The sequence below is a fragment of the Mesocricetus auratus genome, unplaced genomic scaffold (genome assembly GCF_017639785.1).
Source record: "Mesocricetus auratus isolate SY011 unplaced genomic scaffold, BCM_Maur_2.0 Super-Scaffold_100691, whole genome shotgun sequence".
In the NCBI taxonomy this organism is placed as follows: domain Eukaryota; kingdom Metazoa; phylum Chordata; class Mammalia; order Rodentia; family Cricetidae; genus Mesocricetus; species Mesocricetus auratus.
Window position 1 is genome coordinate 44,584,343 of NW_024429267.1, and position 18,835 is coordinate 44,603,177.

The following is an 18,835-nucleotide window of genomic DNA, read 5'->3' on the forward strand; positions in this document are numbered from 1 at the left end:
GAAACTGGCTGACCCATGCCCCACTGAATTCAGCCAGTGCTCTGCTCAAAGACAATAGCTCAGAGAAGGGCAGGATGGTCCAGGTCTCCACGTGGACTAGACTGGAGGCAAAACCACTTACCCAAAGGTAGTGCTGGTCATCGTGGCACACTCTAGTCCCAGCCCTTGGGAGGCAGAGGCAGGCTTGTCTCTGTGAGTTTCAGGCTACACAGAGAGACCCTGTCTCAAAGAAAAAAAAAAACAGAAAACAAGATACAAATAGAAACGGAAGGATGCTAACCACAGAGGACCCGAGAGGAAGGGTAAAGTTCTCCACTGCTGTCTTTGTGCCTGATGCTTGACATTGTTTAGGCACCTCTTCTCAGAATAATATCAATGTATTTGTGTATTTTTTCTTTTCTTTTCTTTTTTTGTCTTTTGTTTCAAGACAGGGTTTCTCTGTGTAGCCCTAATGGTCCGAGAACTCAGTATGTAGACCCAGGCTTGTCTTGAACTCAGACATCTGCCTGCCTCTCCTTTTATGGGATTAAAGGTGTGTGCCACCATTGCCCTGCACAAAGGATTTTCTTCAAAAAAATATTTTTTAGATTTGTATGAGCGTTTTACCTGTATGTGTACCATGTGTGTGTCTGGTACCAGTGGAAGCCAGAAGAAGTCGTTGGATTCCCCCAGAACTGGAATTACAGACGGTTGTGAGCTACTATGTGGGTGCTGGGAACCAGGTTCTCTACAAGAGCAATTAGTACTCTTGAACAACTGAGCCATGTCACTAGACCTGTCAAAAAGATTTCCATGGCCGGGCATTGGTGGCACATGCCTTTAATCCCAGCACTGGGGAGGCAGAGGCAGGCGGATCTCTGTGAGTCCGAAGCCAGCCTGGCCTACAGAGCAAGTTCCAGGACAGCCTCCAAAGCAATACAAAAATGAAACCCTGTCTCAAAAACAAACAAAAAGATTTCTATGGCTTGCCGGGCGTTGGTGGCGCACGCCTTTAATCCCAGCACTGGGGAGGCAGAGGCAGGCGGATCTCTGTGAGTTGGAGGCCAGCCTGGTCTACAGAGCAAGTTCCAGGACAGCCTCCAAAGCCACAGAGAAACCCTGTCTCGAAAAAAACCAAAAAAAAAAAAAAAAAAAACTGTGTACAAATTGTACACATTGTAACAAGATGTAACAAACTGAATGACAAAAGGGTTCCCAGTAAGATTCCCTTATGAAGACCCAGAGGAGCCGCAAAGGAAAGGATGGTTAGGAGCACTGGCTGCTCTTCTGGGGAATCTAAGTTCTGTTCCCATCATCTGCGTGGCTACTCAGAACCACCTTTAACTCTAGTTCCAGGGGACCCAGTGAGCATCTTCTGCCCTCTCTGGGCTCCAGATACTGGGATTAAAGGTATGCACCACCACACCCGGCATAAATAAAATTAAAAGAGAAAGAAAAAGGATGATTGGCAGGTGGCTCCTGGTCATGTGCCCCTTGGACAGGAGTCACTGAGTTATAGTCAGAGGAAGGTCTTCACTGCCTTCCTCCCAGGCTGGCAGCTGGTCTTTCACCTCTGGTCTCTTCCTTTCACAGCCCAGTGGTATTGCATAGAATCTGCCTCTCCATCAGACTGTGTGTGGCCTTTCCATACTATTCTTTGTACGGCTGCCAATTTTTTAAAGATTTATTTATTTATTATGCATACAGTGTTCTGGCATGAATGCCAGAAGAGGGCATGGGATCTCACTTTAGATGGTTGTGAGCCACCATGTGGTTGCTGGGAATTGAACCCAGGACCTCTGGAAGACTAGCCAGTGCTCTTAATCTCTGAGCCATCTCTCCAGCCTTTTTTTTTTTAAGATTTATTTATTTATTATGTATACAGCTTTTTTGCCTGTATGTATTCCTACACATCAGAAGAGGGCACCAGATCTCATTCCAGATGGTTGTGAACCACCATGTTGTTGCTGGGAGTCGAACTCAGGACTTCTGGAAGAGCAGCCAGTGCTCTTAACCACTGAGCCATCTCTCCAGCTCTATGGCTGCCAATTTTTAAAAATGATTTGTTGCCGGCATTGGTGGCACATGCCTTTAATCCCAGCACTCGGGAGGCAGAGGCAGGCAGATCTCTGTGAGTTCACAACCAGCCTGGTCTACAAGAGCTAGTTCCAGGACAGGTTCCAAAGCAATACAGAGAAACCCTATCTCGAAAAACAAAAACAAAACAAAACAAAACAAAAAAAAAAAAAGGAAAAAGATTTGTTTATTCTTATTTTCTGTGCATTGGTGTTTTGCCTGCAAGTATGTATGAGGTTATCGGGTCCCCTGGAACTGGAGTTACAGACAGTTGTGAGCTGCTGTGTGGATGCTGGGAATTGAACCTGGGTCCTCTGAAGAGCAGCCAGCGCTCTTAACCACTGAGCCATCTCTCCAGCCCCCAATATTCACTTTGTAAAGATGAGTGTGGGGGGCTGGAGAGATGGCTCAGAGGTTAAGAGCACTGGCTGCTCTTCCACAGGTCCTGAGTTCAATTCCCAGCACCCACATGGTGGCTTACAACCATCTATAGTGAAATCTGGTGCCCTCTTCAGGCATGCAGGCACACATGCAGACAGAATGCTATATACCTTCTAAAATATAAATCTTTAAAAAAAAAAAGATGAGTGTGGATGTGCACATGCAGAGGGTAAAGTTAGTTCTTTCCTTTCACCATGAGATCCCAAGTTTGAACTCCGGTCACTGGGCTTGAATTTTTTTTTTTTTCTTTTTGAGACAGGGTTTCTCTGTGTAGCTTCGGAGCATGTCCTGGGACTCCATCTGTAGACTAGGCTGGCATCAAACTCAAATAGATCTGCCTGCCTCTGGCTCCCAAGTGCTGGAATTAAGGGTGTACACCACCACCGCCCAACTGGCCTTGGGTTTTACCACTGAGGGACTTTACCTGTTGAGGCATCTTGCCTGTCCCAGCCTGGTCCCTTTAAAATCATCATAATTCCCTTTGCAAAACTCCACAAAAATTAGTTACTTTCATCCCTGCGCTCCAGTCTCTGGCCCCACCGCTCCTGTTGACAGTGGCACAGTGGTTTCTGTTTGCACTGGCTGTCTCAGGGTTCTGTCCTGTTTAAACAACTAATGTCTGAGAGCTGCTGGTTACTGCCGAGGGCTTCCTTTTGTGGTCCATGAGTAGAAAATAATTGCTAGGGGCAGGGTATGGTTTCTGTGAGTTCCAGACCAGCCTGGTCTTTAAAGCAGATGTCAGAACAGGCAGGACTATCAAATAGAGAAACCCTGTCTTGAAAAACAACAACAAGCCGGGCGTTAGTGGCACATGCCTTTAATCCCAGCACCTGGGAGGCAGAGGCAGGCGGATCTCTGTGAGTTTGAGGCCAGCCTGGTCTACAGAGCGAGGTCCAGGACAATCTCCAAAACAACACAGAGAAACCCTGTCTTGAAAAAACAAAAGCAAAAGAAAGACAAACAAACAAAAGGTTGATTAAGAAAACCAACAACAACAAACAAACAAAAAAGTGCTGGGCAGTGGTGGAACACCTTTAATTCAGGAAGTCAGAGGCAGAGGCAGGCATATCTCTTAGTTCGAGGCTAGCCTGATCTACAGAGCTCCTGCACGGCTAGGACTACAAAGAGAAACTGCATCGGAAAACAAAATGAAATGAAACAAACAAAGCTGTTGATGTCCAGGTATGATGGAGCACACCTTTAATCTCAGCACTTGATAGGTAGAGGCAAACGGATCTCTATGAATTTGAAGCCAGCCTCTGCTGCACAGTGAGGTTCAGGACAGCCAGGACTACATATACTCAATAAATTAAATAAAGATTATTTATTTAACGTGTGTTGGTGTTTTGTCTGCATGGAAGTGTGTGTATTACATGAATGCAGTACCTACCAAGGCCAGAATTAGATCTCTTGGGTGTCAGATCCCCTGGGACTGAAGTTACAGATGGTTCTGAGCCTAAACATGGGTGCAGGGAATAGAAGCCAGGACCTCTGGAAGAGTAGCCAGTCGTCTCTCTAGCACCTATTTGGTTTTCTGTTTGTTCCTTTTGTTTTGGTTGATGGGACTGAATCATGTATGCTTTCATTCACTGTGCATGCCCTTTCCCATGATATCTGTTGCTCATCATATGCCTATCCCATCATGAACAGGCACAGGATGGACAATAGGAGTGTTCCCTAAAAATCCACCTGGAGGACACCGTTTATCTTATTGCTCATGCACCCAAAACTAGCGCATTCATTGCCTCTAGTTCTAGAACACGTTTCAAGATGTTTTTGCCACCCCGGGCATTGGTGGTGTATGCCTTTAATCCCAGCACTCGGGAGGCAGAGGCAGGTGGATCTTTGTGAGTTCGAGGCCAGCCTGGTCTACAGAGCGAGTTCCAGGACAGCCTCCAAAACAATACAGAGAAACCCTGTTGCTAAGGAGCTATTAGAGCAGTGACCAGTATAGAGATGAATGCGTATGTAGCTGATGCAGGTTAAGTGCTTTGTTGGGAAAGGGGTGTGTGTAACTAGAACCATGTGGGGTCCCCGGACTGGCAGGCTAGCACTGTGCTTGCCTGTCTCATGGGCACCGGCTGAGCCAGACATCTTACCCCATCCTCCATCCTGCCTCTGCTCACAAGCCCTTCATCCGTGGTCAGCACTCCACACGGATTTGTTCATGCAGAGACCTCTTCCTGTCTGGCTTCCACTGCTTACCTCTTGGTGCTAAGTGATTTGTCAGCCCATGGGCTTGCTCTTCTCTCTCCCAACTCACACTGCCCTTCTCAGGAATGCCTGGGTAAGCTGTGTAGCAGGACATTTCTCTCCCACTCACCAGTTCCCGAATAACCACTCAGAGACTTAACATTGGTTACAAACTGATTGGCCTATTAGCTCAGGATTATTATTGACTAGATCTTACAGCTAAATTAACCCACTTCTTTTTTTTTCAACATCCAAAGCTTTTTTTTAAATAACAGTAAGATCCAGTTAGTTTTTGTAGCCACGGCTGGCCCTTCTGCCTCCGGAACATTCGAACTTTGGGCCCTTGGAACATACATAGGGTTTGGTATGGTTGTGTGGGGTTCCTGGGGCCTTACCAAAATGCCGGTACACCTCTTGGCCCTTCCGAGGACCAGACAAGAGCACAGTGCAACGGCCCTATGGAGACTCCAGGGCTGGCTGGTCAAAGGTGAGGGTCTAGCCCCCAGCCTTCAGAATGCAACTTCCGGACCGGCTGCTCACCCGCAGTGCACGCACCTTCAGCTTGGGCACTTCGAGAATCTGCACGTCATATGTGACTGTCCCCACCACCACAGCTGTCTTGTTCTCTCGGCCAGGAAGCTTCATCTTTCGGATCATCCGGGACAGGGACAGAGGTGGCCGGTTAGTGCGACTCATAAACAACCTTGGCAGCACAACCTGATTGAAGGTGGAGTTGCTTCTTCTGGACAGAAACCTGTACAGTTGACTAGCAGCGGCAGGTAGATGTCCTGGCTCCTTGCGCTGAACCTTGCGGTCCTTGTGTGGAATGTCAACACCCATAATGTTGCCTCCTGCTCGGCCAGGTGCCGAAAGCAAACTAACCCATTTCTATTAGTTTATATTTTACCACGAGGTTTGTAGACTGTTACCTCACATCTTTCTCCTCCAGCAGCTGTTGACAACTCCTAGACTCTGCCTTTCTTCTCCCTGTATCTCTGCTTGGATTTCCCACCTGGCTCTATTCTGCCTAGCTACTGGCCAAATCAACTTCTTTATTAACCAATGGTAATAGAACATATTCACAGCATACAGAAAGACATCCCACATCATTTCCCATTTTCTGTCAAATCAAAAAGGAAGGTTTTAACTTTAACATAGGAAAATTACATATAACAAAACAGTTGTCAAGCAAGAATTACAGTTAAAATATTTAGTCTATTTGTGTTTGGCAAAATTAAAGAAAATAAATTATCTTGTTGAGTCTAAAGTTTTGTATCTAATTTAATTTCTATTACAACTATTTAGTCTTCAAAGACCCCAGAAGGTTGAAATGTACTTAAGGACAGGGACATCAGGCTATCTGAACAGTCATACAAAGTTTCTCTGTAATGTTGAGGCATCCATCTTTAGCCTACTGGCCTAGAGTGTCTGGCAGACTTCTCAGTGAAGCAGGAAATATAAAACTGTCCCGACTATATGGGCAGTTTGTCAGTCTTTTCTTCCTTGTCCTGCAGAATGTCTAGAAGACTCTTCCATGAAACAGGATCCCTGAAAGGACTGTCCCCTCTTGTTTTGGCAAGTTCAGCAGTCACTTGCCTGTGGGTCCTACATGTTCAATTTATACAGCATACAGTCAAGCAGTCCAGGCAAGAGCAGTTTCTTGCCCAAATAGAGGATAGTCTTGCTACACTGAAAGCAAACTCCATTAGGAGCTTCTTCCATGCCCGTCACCCTCTTGAAGAAACTGATGATGCCAGGAGCAGATGTGACTCACTGCTGAGAAAAGTCTAAGTTCTTAAGACATTTTAAATGCCATTTTCTGTAGGTCTTTGAAATGTTTGAAGATTATCTATCTATCTGAAATATATCTCTGTATATCAAGAAAACCTAACTAAGATGACTGTAAGTTTGACTGCTATAGATGACTATTAATTTGTGTTTTTTGTTTTTGTTGTTTTTTTTTTTGGTTTTTCGAGACAGGGTTTCTCTGTATTGTTTTGGAGGCTGTCCTGGAACTCACAGAGATCCACCTGCCTCTGCCTCCCAGGTGCTGGGATTAAAGGCGTGTGCCACCAATGCCCGGCTTAATTTGTATTTCTTAACTATACATAACATTTTAAATGCACTGCATAGCCTTAACCAAGAGTAGAAATATATATAGAGTAAAACAAAATTGACCTTAGATAAACCAAAATCTATACAAATGTGAAGGTATACGGTATATCCAGCCTATGAGGTGGGATGGTTCAGTGGGTAAAGGCACTTGCCACCATGCCTGACAACCTGAATTTGGTCCCCAAGATCCACATGGTGGGAAAGAGAGAACAGACTACCTTTAAGTTATCCTCTGACTGCTGGGCATTGGTGGCACACACCTTTAATCCCAGCACTCGGGAGGCAGAGGCAGGCGGATCTCTGTGAGTTCGAGGCCAGCCTGGTCTACAGAGTGAGTTCCAGGACAGCCTCCAAAGCTACAGAGAAACCCTGTCTCGAAAAACCAAAAAAAAAAAAAAAAAAGTTATCCTCTGACTTCCATAGACTTCCATATTCCTGCCATGGCATGCTCTCTCTCTCTCTCTCTCTCTCTCTCTCTCTCTCTCTCTCTCTCTCTCTCTCTCTCTCTCAAGATTAAATCAACTGAAGAGATGGTTTGGTGACTAAGATTACTCCGTGCTCTTCTAGAGGAACCCAGGTTCAATTCCAGCACCCACATGGGAATTAAGTCCCAGAAGATCCAGTGTCTTTTTTGGCCTCCCTGGGAGCCAGACATGCACATGGTACAGACATACACACAGACAAAACATGAAGAAATAAAATTTAAAAACAGGTATAAAAGGACCCAAGGCCTTACTGCAATGGGGAATGGACTGTAGGGCAAAGAACAGAGGGCAGCTGAGTCACTGGGAAGCAACACTTACTCGATTTTTTTCAATTTTTCATAATGTCTCTAAATGTTTTAATTAGTTAACAATTATGTTTTGAACACATTCATAGCTATCTAGTGTGCATGGGAGCTGAACACAGCAGTGAGTGTATTCCCTACATTTGTATCTTTTTTAAAAATTTATTTTAGAAACAACCTTATTTTATGTATCAATCACCCCATTTCCTTGCCCTCCCAACCTCCCATGGTCCCCACTGACTCCCCCCAACCCACCCAACCCACTCCCCAAGGAGAGTAAGACCTTCCACAGGGTATTATCAAAGTCTGTCACATCATTTGGGGGAGGGCCTAGGCCCTCTTTCGTGTATCTGGGCTGCAATAGTAACCCTCCATAGGGAATGGGCTCTCAAAGTCCATTTGTGCACTAGGGATAAACACTGACTGCACTATTAGAGGACCCAGAGACTGCCCAGGCCTCCCAGCTGGCCACTTACTCAATTTTGATGTCTCCCTCTCTCTGCCTGTTTCTCTCTTTGGTACAGGGATTGAATTTAGGGCCTCCTGCATATTGTACAAACATGTATCATGCTACCACACAGCTATATTACCACTGTAAGGAAAAGTATTGGCTCAGGACCCCAATACCAAGTTCTCAGCACAAGAGATTTATTTGTCCCAGAAGGATAGAGGACAGGGATAAGGGACAAAGACAGGAGATAGAGGAAGAGGGAGAAAGGGAAGGGAATATGGGAAAGGGGGCAGGGGTATTTGTCCCAGAGGGTCAAAGGACTGGACTGCCTCTGGATAGAGGAGACAGATGTGGTGCGTAGGAAAATGGCGGTTTGTAAAGGTAAAGGGGGAAGCCCTGTGTTAGAACGAGGTGTTTGATTTTATTTATTTATTTTGGTTTTTGAGGCAGTGTTTCTCTGTGACTTTGGAGGCTGTCCTGGAACTAAGTCTTACAGACCAGGCTGGTCTCGAACTCACAGAGATCCGCCTGCCTCTGCCTCCCCGAGTGCTGGGATTAAAGAGTCCACCACCACCCAGTGGTGTTTAATTTTAATTGGGCATGTTAATTAGGTGAATCACAGGAGGCTTCTGATTGCTGAACTTTAGTAGTCAGCCCCGGGAACAGGAAGTGGCCAAATAAGGGACTAGACCATGGTGGCTAGTTTCAGGAATGTAAGCTAATGATGTTTTTTTAGCAAGACAGAGAGAATGGAAGAAGGTTGAGGCCTGACAGAGCCACAGGGTCGAGAGGGCCTTCAACCACTGTAACTTGTCCTGTCTTTAAATTTTGTTTTGTTTTGTTTTTTTGGTTTTTCGAGACAGGGTTTCTCTGTGGCTTTGGAGGTTGTCCTGGGAACTAGCTCTTGTAGACCAGGCTGGCCTTGAATTCACAGAGATCCGCATGCCTCTGCCTCCCAAGTGCTGGGATTAAAGGCGTGTGCCACCAACGCCCGGCTGTCTTTAAATTTTTTAAAACTTCCTTTTCTTTTTCTTTTTTTAAGATTTATTTATTTTGTATACAGTATTCTGCCTGCATGTATGCCTTCAGGCCAGAAGAGGGCACCAGATCTCACTACAGATGGTTGTGAGCCACCATGTGGCTGCTGAGAATTGAACTCAGGACCTCTGGAAGAGCAGTCGGTGCTCTTAACCACTGAGCCATCTCTCCAGTCCCTAAACTTCACTTTTTTTTTTTTTTTTTACGAGACAGGGTTTCTCTGTATTGTTTTGGAGGCTATCAGTCCAGCTCGGCCTCGAACTCACAGAGATCCGCCTGCCTCTGCCTCCCGAGCGCTGGGATTAAAGGCGTGCGCCACCACCGCCCGGCTCAAGTGAGGTTTTTAAGAACACAGATTCGTTGGTCCCTACCATTCATGCCTTGCCTTTCGGGGTCTTTAATGAAGACAAGCCCCAAGAGCGAAGCAGGCACTGGAGGAAGAGAAAGATTCAGGGCTGGCCCGCGTCGGGGTGCGTGCCTGCACCGCGCTCTTAACCCCAGGAGCAGAAAGCTGCAGCGGGAGGATGGAGAGTCACAGTCCAGTCTAGGCTGTAGTGCAAGAACGACCCTGTCAGAAAGACAGTAGAGGTGGAAATAAAAGAAAGAAATCTGCGACGCCAAAGAGGGCGTGGCCAGGCTCAAACCGTGCCGGGTCTAGGCTCCAGCCCTTCCTTTCCGGTTGTGGAACCTTTTTTCTCCCCCAGTACGGAGGGAAGCTTTTTCCGTTGGTCCTTCCGGCGGCGTCGGTCCTATTTCCCGTGCTGCACTGCGGCCTTTCTCTTTCTCTTCCGGTCCCAGCCGCTTCGGGAGCCGCCGGATACCGTGAGTGTTGGCCGTGCGGCATCTGATGCCATCCGTGACTCGTGGGCGGCGGCGGGGCGTGGGGCGTGCTATGCGGGCCTCGGGGAGGACAGGGCGTCCCGCTGCGGGGCTGTGGGGTGTAGAAGCTGCGGGGCGGGAGTGGCGCCCGGCCGTCCTCAGGGAGTGGGTGTTAGGGAGAGCCGCCTCGGGGGCCGGCGAAGTTAATTTCAGGACCCCGTTGCCCGCGTTTGAGAGGTAGGGTCGGGTGCTGTGGCCGCTGCGAGGCCGGTGGATGAGAGCGTCTGCCGCGGCCGTGTTCTGGTTTTGCATGTTTCACCAGCTTAGGGTGAGAGGTGGCCCGGTCTGTGGGACCCCAGCCATGATCTCGTGTTTTTCTTGCAGGTTCAGGCATGGCCAAGTCCAAGAACCACACCACACATAACCAGTGTAAGTTCTTTGGGCTCCAGCCGGTGCCCGTGCCCTCGCAAGGATTGGTTTAGGGTCGCTAGATTATAGCGGACGGGAGGACGTGTCTCCCTTCCGGGAGCCTGAAGCTGGTGGTGGGTTAGCTAGTTTTCTAATTACAAGTTTGGGAGCCAGAAACCCACCTAAGCCCACGGTGCTTTACACTCGGTCCTGAGTGTTTTCCCAAAACTCAGAAAGATAATGCCCGCTGTGGTGTTAGTTCGGTGGTCCTCAACCTTCCTAATGCTGCGAACCTTTAATACAGTTCCTTGTGTTGTGACTCCCAACTGTAACACTATTTTCGTTGCTACCTCGTAACTGTAATTTTGCTACTGTTGCAAAAAGTCATGTAAACATCTGTTCCTGTGGTCTTCGGCGACCCACAGGTTGAGAACCGCGGTTAGGTGGTCTTACTAGGAACTACCTCTTTTTTTGATCTGTGGATGTTTATTACCCTACAGCCAGGAAATGGCACAGAAATGGCATCAAGAAACCCCGGTCACAAAGATACGAATCTCTCAAGGGGGTGAGTGTGTATTCCAGATCATAAATTATCCCTTGATTTCAGGGTCTGTTTTTGTTTTGTTTTTTCTGGGGTTAGCCTCTGGGTACTCCTAACTGCCCTTTGGCTTAATGATTTTCCAGTACTTTCTGGTCCTTTCTTTCCCGCCGGACTCAGCAAAGCTTTCCTTGGCCTCCCCATCCCTGGTGTGGTTTGCCTTCGATGGAGGGAGAGATGGATCTCGTGTGATGGACCTGTGTGGCTTGTCTTCTGCACTGACTAGTTCTATGTGCTTGGTCCCGCCTAGTGCTGGACTAGGGACCGCTTCGTTGCATGTGTGTGTGGGCAGGGCTTAGCTGAGCCTGCATTTAGCCTGTTCTTTGCTGCAATCTTGCTCTGATGTGAATCTGGTGGGCTTGGTATTTGACATCCTCCACTGAGGAGGAAGGGGTGGCCCTAGGGGAATTTCAAAAAACCTGCAGCTGAAGTTCTCCTGTAGAATTTCATACCCTCCAGTTCCCTCATTAATTTGATGTATTTAGTGTCACCCTTGTGGATAGGGATCCAAGAAATGACTTGGGACTGTGGTATATTACCATATACATCTCTGCTTTCCAGGTCGACCCCAAGTTCCTGAGGAACATGCGCTTTGCCAAGAAGCACAACAAGAAAGGTCTGAAGAAGATGCAGGCAAACAATGCTAAGGCAATGAGCGCACGCGCAGAGGCCATCAAGGACCTGGTGAAGCCCAAGGTGGTGAAGCCCAAGATGCCAAAGGGCCCCAGCCGCAAACTCAGCCGCCTTGCTTTCATCGCTCACCCCAAGCTTGGGAAGCGGGTTAGAAACTACATAGCCAAGAGTCGTAGGCTCTGCCAATCAAAGCCTAAGGCTCAGTCCAAGGCAGAGGCCTCCGCTCCGGCTAAGGCTCAGGCTCCCAAAGGAGCCCAGGCCCCTGTGAAGGCCCCATAGAAAAAGGTTTCTGCCACTGTGAAGACAGATGGACTGGTGTGACACACCTACACATTATCTGCAGGTGATCGTGCCCTGTGCTGTTTTTACAAATAAACTTGAGGCAAGACCTGTTAACCTGTGTCTGTTGTCATGGATGGGACTAGGGTAGAATTGTTACCCTCTAGAGCGGGGGATGATTGCAGCTTTGGGTGAAGGGGATATGGTTGGGAGTCAGGAAATGGGATCCTGGACTACAAGAGAGGGACTTAGTAAATGGAGTAGTTGGTACCTGGGGAGCTTATGTGGGTTTCTGGCTCCCAAACTTGTAATATCAAAACTAGCTAACCCACCACCAGCTTCAGGCTCCCGGAAGGAGACATGTCCTCCCATCCGCTATAATCTAGCGACCCTAAACCAATCCTTGCGAGGGCACGGGCACCAGCTGGAGCCCAAAGAACTTACATCTAGACTGCTGTGTAAGCTGAGGGAATGGAAGAAACAAACATCTGTCAGGTAGGGAAGGAACCTGCTCTCCAGCATGCTTTGGCTTGATGTTGATGACACCGACTTCTATCTGCGATGGCATCACTCTAAGTGGCTTTACAGGCTGCATTGGACCCTTTTACGTTTCTTTGTAAGGTGTATGGATGTCATGATGCTCATATTGGAATAGAGGACAACTGGGATCAGAACTCAAGATGGTCAGGGGTAGCAGGCTGAACCAGTTAGGCAGCCCTGGCCTTGCTGGTTCTAGTTGTGGGTTAGGCTCTCAGGGTCCCCGGGTTAAGCTGACTGCCGGCTTCAGGTAGGGTCTTACTCAGCAACCAGTGATTTCATGTTTCTGACGCTTTCTGTAGGATAGTGGATCCTCTCCAAGTACAACTGACCTTCAGAACCAGTTTTAATCCATCCCTGGACCCCTAGGTGACTTAGGGGGTGCTGTAATGCAAGTCCGTGATAGGGTTGTTCCGAGGTGTGTTAGTGTTCTTACTACCCATGCATGGAAATTGATCACATGGCTAGGGAGGGCAGGAGAGGCAGCCTTGCTGCTGTAAGAAAAGTAGTCCAAAGGCTGTAGTACTGCATGGTGTGCACAGAGCAGTTTAGAACAGTTAAAGACGGGCCCAAAGGCTGGGCGGTGGTGGCACACGCCTTTAATCCCAGCACTCGGGAGGCAGAGGCAGGCGTATCTCTGTGAGTTCGAGGCCGGGCTGGACCAACAGCCTCCAAAACAATACAGAGAAACCCTGTCTCGTAAAACCAAAAAAAAAAAAAAAAAGGGCCCAAAGGCTCAGTTTTCCCATCTGTGCAATGCGGATGAGAGCAACAAGTTCCCAGAAAAACAAATCCCCACTCCATGACTGTCCACAGTATAAAGAACTTCCCATCCAACACTGGCTTTATTACCAAGCAGGGACAACCGATCCTTGGCAGTGGTTGGGCTGAATGTTGCAGAGGTTGGAAGGCACAGGACTCAGCTTTCACCGGGCATGGCAGGCACACTAGCAAGTGCAGAGATTAAGTGCATATATATGTCAACCCCACGTAGAAACACAGCCTCATGTAGTCGTTCATTATGGTCATGTAGCAGCACAGGTGTGTGGTTCATGGGCGAGAAGCCCAAAGCTGGAATCCCCACCTGCAGGGGGGATACGGCACTATCAGGGGAAAGGCAGCCTTAAGACCAGCCCGCTGCCTGGCATGCCTTGTGAGTAGCTCACCGCTCGGATATAACGGCTATCAGTGGCAGCAGGGAAGATCTCTGGCTCTAAAGTAAGGTTCCTGCAGGGGAAGAGCCTGGTAAATGGGGAAGAACCAGAGGGGCACAGGGCGGTGGCAAAGACAACGAGGAGAGGTTCCGGGATCTGGGCTATGGGGAGAGGGCTGATGAGTGCTCACATTTCCTTGCAGGCCCCATTGAAAGCTGCCCACCAGGGATCTGAATCATCAATGTGTGTCATTCGAGGCTCCGTAAATTTCTGGGGATGGGGAGGGATGACAGGATAAGGACCAGGACTTCAAGTTCTACTATTCATAGATTGTACCATGCTTGGCACAGGACACACCCACCCATCTACCAGGCTTCCAGGATAGCCAGTGTCGCCCCAGGTCCTCTTCCAGTCCTTCAAATGCCCTAGGTCCCAGAGTTTCCCCAATTCCTCATTCTCTATCTATTTCACACTATTCTTCATACCCTAGCCTAATGCTTAAGGCCCTGGGCCTCAGACTGGCAGAATACATATTCTCTGAATACAAGGTTCCACTTTCCTGGACCACATGTGTACATAATCATATAATCACATCACAGTATTTTTTCTTTCTTTCAAGACAGGGTTTCTCTACACAGCCCTGGCTGTCCTGAAAGGACACTATGTAGACCAAGCTAGCCTCAAACCCACAGAGATCCTCCTACCTCTGCCTCCCAAGTGTAAGCCACCATGCCTTGCCTTGTTTTGTTTCTAAGACAGTCTTAGGTAGCCCTTGCTGGCCTTGAGCTTACTATGTGACCCAGGCAGGTCTTCATCAACCCGCATCTATCCTAGTGCTAGGAGTAAAGGCATGTGTCACACTGTTACTTTACGAGGTCCTGGGGATCAAACCCAGGGCTTCAAGTATGCTAGACAAGCGCCCTACCAACTTAGCTACATTCCAAATCTCCTATCAAAGTACACAAACATTTATGCTCCACCCCCTGCCATGCTGTAGGGAATATGAGCCAAGACCCCATTTTATCCCTCACCATTCACAATGGTCTCTACAGCTATTGCTGATGGGTAAATGAAACATCTTATAGCCAAGGGACTGGCCAGATGTGTACAGATGCACCGGGCATCCTACATCATCATCTTCAGTAAGACAAGTCTCTAGAGGCCCTGATGCTCCCTCATCACAGGCCCCAAGTCCATACCTGAGCAAACTCAAAGGTGACCCCCTCGCCCGCTTCCTGGCACCAGCTCTGCAGCTGCTTCTCAAAGGCCTGAAGGAAGGGAAATGAGCTGAGCCTCTGGAACAGGATGGAGAACCCAGGCTCTCTCCCTCCAACCTGGATGGAGGCGGCACCTTCATGTCCACATCTGGTGCCACTCGGATGTCAAAGCTGGCACTCATGGCAGCAGGTACCACATTATAGGCAACACCACCTTCTAGCTTAGTCAGGTTCACAGAGGTCACGGCCCCTTCCTTCAGGTGAGGGTTCGCCTGCAGCCTGCATCGGTGCAGGGCGCAAGGGGGCGGCAGAGGGCAGGAGCAGCAGATAAAAGGGTTGCACACGTCTCCCTCCATCTTGCACATCCTTCCAGAGCCACCCCCACCCCCCACCCACCCCCCAGGCTGCCTTACCTCTGCTTTTCCTTCTCTCGGAATGCCAAGATGGAGCTTATGACCTTATGCTAGGAGGGTATGAGGTGAAACGTGAGCGCGACCCTGGCTGGGACAGGGCCTCCCGAATGCCCAGTCTCCCCACGGGCCACACACCAACTTCTCTGCCGCTGTGTCCTCAATGAAGCGTGAGGCATGGCCTGGCTTCCCAGTGCTGGTAACCCGTATCCCTGGAGGAACAAAGTTCTCAGCATCAGAGAGCTGGAGACACAATGAGCCCTACAGTGCTCTGAACTGAGCCCCTGGCATAGTGCAGGATCCTGGCAACAGTCAAGAGCTTGCCCTTAGAACCTAGGAAGGAGGCTGGGAGGCAAAAGTCTGGATGCCCCAGACATGGACTTCTAAGACAGCCTGTGCTGTGCAAGCCCTAGCTAGCCCTTTCTGGCCGAGTTGCCACCTGGCTGGAAGCGGCCCATGAGGGGTGAGGGGAAGCCATTCCTTAAGTAGCTGTCACAGTAACCACATGAAGCTACACAGCATAAGGGTGGTGCAGGGTGGGACTGGGTGCCTTGGTCAGCTGACCCAGGGGATGACTACAGGAAAGGAGGCGGGAGAGAGTGATTCCCACGCTCCAAGTCCATACTCACACCAAGGACTCCGTTCACTATAGAAGACAGTGAAGGCATCGGAGGGGTTGGCCAGGCCTGAGGGAGAAAGTGAGTATACACACAATGGAGTGACTCGGCTTCCCCTCGCAGCCTCTCTATACCCGGGAGGCTTGCCAACCTGCTCACCCTCATCCAGGGCAAAGCCTGCCCGCAGAGCCTGGAACTCAGGCCGCTTCACAAACAGCTCCATCCCTTTGTGACCTCCGACCTCCTCGTCTGTAAAAGTATCGGGATGAGATATGAGAAGCCTCACAGCACACTTTCCTTCGTCTCCTCAGAGATGCCCCTCCCCCAGCCACTCCTACCAGGCACAAAGGTCAAGTGGATGGTTCTAGAAAAGCGGTGGCCCTCACTCTTCAGTCTCCTCACAGCCTCCAGATACCTAAGGAAGCAGAGCTAAATGCTAAGGATACGCAGGGTGTAGTCTTGCGCCCTAGATACCTCCCTGCCATGTATTTCAGGGACTTCAGAAAACTCCCTGCTCCTTTCTGGTCCTGTTTCCCCGTACATAAATGGTCATGGCAGTAATCTCCACTTTATCTAGAAGGTCAAGATGATTCCTGCTTGGCCTGGGGTCTTCAGTCACATCTGTGTTCCTGTTGAGTCCAGAAGGCCAGCAGGAGACTGGGAAGGGAAGGTACTCACTGGATGCTGACACTCTTCATGTCCTGGGTGCCCCTGGCATAGATGTAGCCCTCGGAATCCTTGAAGGCTTCAAAGGGGTCATGATGCCAGTGTTCCTGGGAGCAAGGGTGGGAAGAGGGGCCGGGCAAAGAATTGAAATGGCGAGAGGGTTGGAAGAAGGCTAAAGAAAACAGCCAGCTGATTTGCATCCTCCATGTTCCCTGCCTTCACTCCCTCCCTGGCGCAGAACCCTTACTGGACAAAGGCTGCTTGTAAGAGCCATGCCAAGTGAATGTTAAGAGTTAGTGGTGCATGAGCCAGGCATAGTGGCGCACGCCTTTAATCCCAGGATTTATGAGGCAGAGGCGGGCAGATCTCTGCGAGTTTGACACCGAGCTGGTCTACATAGTGAGTTCCAGGACAGACAGAGCTACATAGAGAGACTCTGTCTTGGCTTGGGGAGGGGGGAAACACACAAACACAAACCCAAAACCACAACGACAACAACACCAAAAAACAGTGAAATCAGCACCATGGGCCCCTGGGGAAAATCCATGAAGTTTACACACTTTGTCCATCCTCCAGGCTTGCATACACCCATCTATACATACCTTAAAGACAGGTACCACGTCCGTATGGGAGTTTAGCAAGATGGAGGGGAGTGTGGGGTTGGTGCCTGGCCAGGTCAGCACAGTGATCACATAGCCAGGCACCACCTGCAGAGAGAGAGGACAGGAGGCAGTCAGCACCCGGTGACAAGGTGTCCCCAGCCCATCCCCACCCTCCTCAGGGTCCCTGGCTCACCTCGACTTTCTGACAGTTCAGGCCCAGCTGGTGGGCTCTTTCCTCAAGGAAGGCAATGACCGCCCCTGGGGAAACAGAGAGCCTTGGCACTGCTTTTGCTGGTACCCACCAGCCCAGGAAGCCCAGAGATATACAGAGGTGTGCTGGCCTCGAACTCACAGAGATCCACCTGCCTCTGCCTCCCGAGTGCTGGGATCAAATGTGTATGCCGCCACCACCGCCCCACTGGGCTGTAGCCTTTGGTAGACTGGGAACACGGTGTGACTGCCCCAGCCTCCCCACTCCACTCTGGCCCTCGAGGAGCGAGGCGAAGCCACTGCTTAACTAGCTGCCCGGAGTAACCACGTGAGGCCGCACAGCATAGGGAAAGAGGGGTGCGCAGTGGGTCTGGTTACCCTGATGAACTGATACAGGAAGGGGATGGCAGAGTGGGGCTCCACTGGGTGACAGGTGCTGAAGACAGTGTACAGCACACTCCCAGCCCTTGAGGCGCCATCACAAGCCTTATGACCCCGCATTCTCACCATAGTCTGGATTGGGCTGCACAGTGCGGATGCGTAGGTACTGGCGGAAGAGCGTCACGGAGGGGTGCTCGGACTCGGGACCCTGGGTGGTCATGGCGCTGCGTGCTGGTTTGAGCAAAGTCAGTAACTAGTTACCACTCCCATCTCCCGCCAGCAGCTGGGGCCTGATGGGTTGCACCTGCACTCTGGCCTTTCCAATGCTGCTCCCACGGGGAGGAGAAAACCTGGGCTTGACTCCCCCATTCTGTGCTGTGCTAGTTACTTTCTAAACATTTCCTCACGTCAAGGCAGTAAGTTTGTGCCTCTGTGGACCCACTTGACAAAAGAGAAAGCTGAGGCTTAGAGAGGTTCAGAGCCAGCTAAGGAAGTAGAACTTGGTTTCAATGAGACATTGACTCCCTACACCCTCCTCAAAACATTTCTTCCAAAGGGGGGGCTTTTATGCCACGGAGACCCAAATCCCTCAACCCCTCCCTAAGGTCCCCCAACCTTGCTCTCTCCAGGTTTCGGTCCTGCGTTCTCCTCTCTCAGGGACCTCTCGGAACCGTGGTCAGGACTCAGGGTCCACCGAGGTCGCAATCTTAAAACCGCCCAGATACGCCCACCACGTGGCCAGGGCGGGGTGGAGGGGCGGAGACTGGAGACTATAAGAGCCGTCCCAGTTCCTGTGGCGGAATCGGTACGGTTGTCCCGGCCTGGCTCTGTGTGGGGCCTGCGCGGGGTAACTGGATCCACCCCCTGGGTCCTCCTCGCTGCGGCCAGCTCCGCCTTCCCCATGCTCCGCCCTGAATCCTGGACCGCCAGCTCAGGATGGTCTCGCCCCCAGAGGATCCTCCTCCGCCTGCAGCCTCCGGATAGGGCAAGAAAAGAGGGCGGGGCCTGGCGCTAAAAGTCGCCGCAGCGGCTTTGGGTATTCATCTGCTTTCTCGGTGTCAGGCTGCAAAGTGCAGCCTGTCCCTCTGTCCTCTCTGTCCTTTTCTTGCCTCCACTCCTCTGGGAGGCCCTCCTAGATTGCCTCACTTTTATGTAGTTTTTTTTTAAACGTCTGCCCTCCCCACCCTATGAGTTCCAGGATGCCGATGTGGCCAGGGGGTTCTA

The 18,835-nt window shown here is 49.9% G+C and overlaps 2 protein-coding genes and 1 pseudogene across 2 annotated transcripts; 1 reads left to right on the plus strand and 2 right to left on the minus strand.

Moving 5' to 3' along the window:
* Positions 1–4,864: 4,864 nt before the first annotated feature.
* LOC101823474 lies at positions 4,865–5,763 on the minus strand (annotated as a pseudogene).
* Positions 5,764–9,789: 4,026 nt separating this feature from the next.
* Positions 9,790–11,934, plus strand: Rpl29 (ribosomal protein L29). The gene is made up of 4 exons (XM_005139232.4): positions 9,790–9,902; positions 10,284–10,328; positions 10,808–10,872; positions 11,467–11,934. Exons 2-4 carry the CDS (start codon positions 10,292–10,294, stop codon positions 11,815–11,817), a joined length of 453 nt encoding a protein of 150 aa, XP_005139289.2. The 5' UTR covers positions 9,790–9,902; positions 10,284–10,291; the 3' UTR covers positions 11,818–11,934.
* A 1,246-nt stretch (positions 11,935–13,180) lies between these two features.
* Positions 13,181–18,445, minus strand: Acy1 (aminoacylase 1). Its single transcript, XM_005074855.4, has 15 exons — positions 18,227–18,445; positions 17,738–17,842; positions 17,214–17,278; positions 17,021–17,125; positions 16,431–16,525; positions 16,091–16,167; positions 15,912–16,001; positions 15,765–15,821; positions 15,274–15,347; positions 15,139–15,188; positions 14,860–15,004; positions 14,708–14,776; positions 13,699–13,778; positions 13,521–13,581; positions 13,181–13,438 (listed from the first exon to the last, which is right to left on the minus strand). Exons 2-15 carry the CDS (start codon positions 17,829–17,831, stop codon positions 13,274–13,276), a joined length of 1,227 nt encoding a protein of 408 aa, XP_005074912.1. The 5' UTR covers positions 17,832–17,842; positions 18,227–18,445; the 3' UTR covers positions 13,181–13,273.
* Positions 18,446–18,835: the final 390 nt, after the last annotated feature.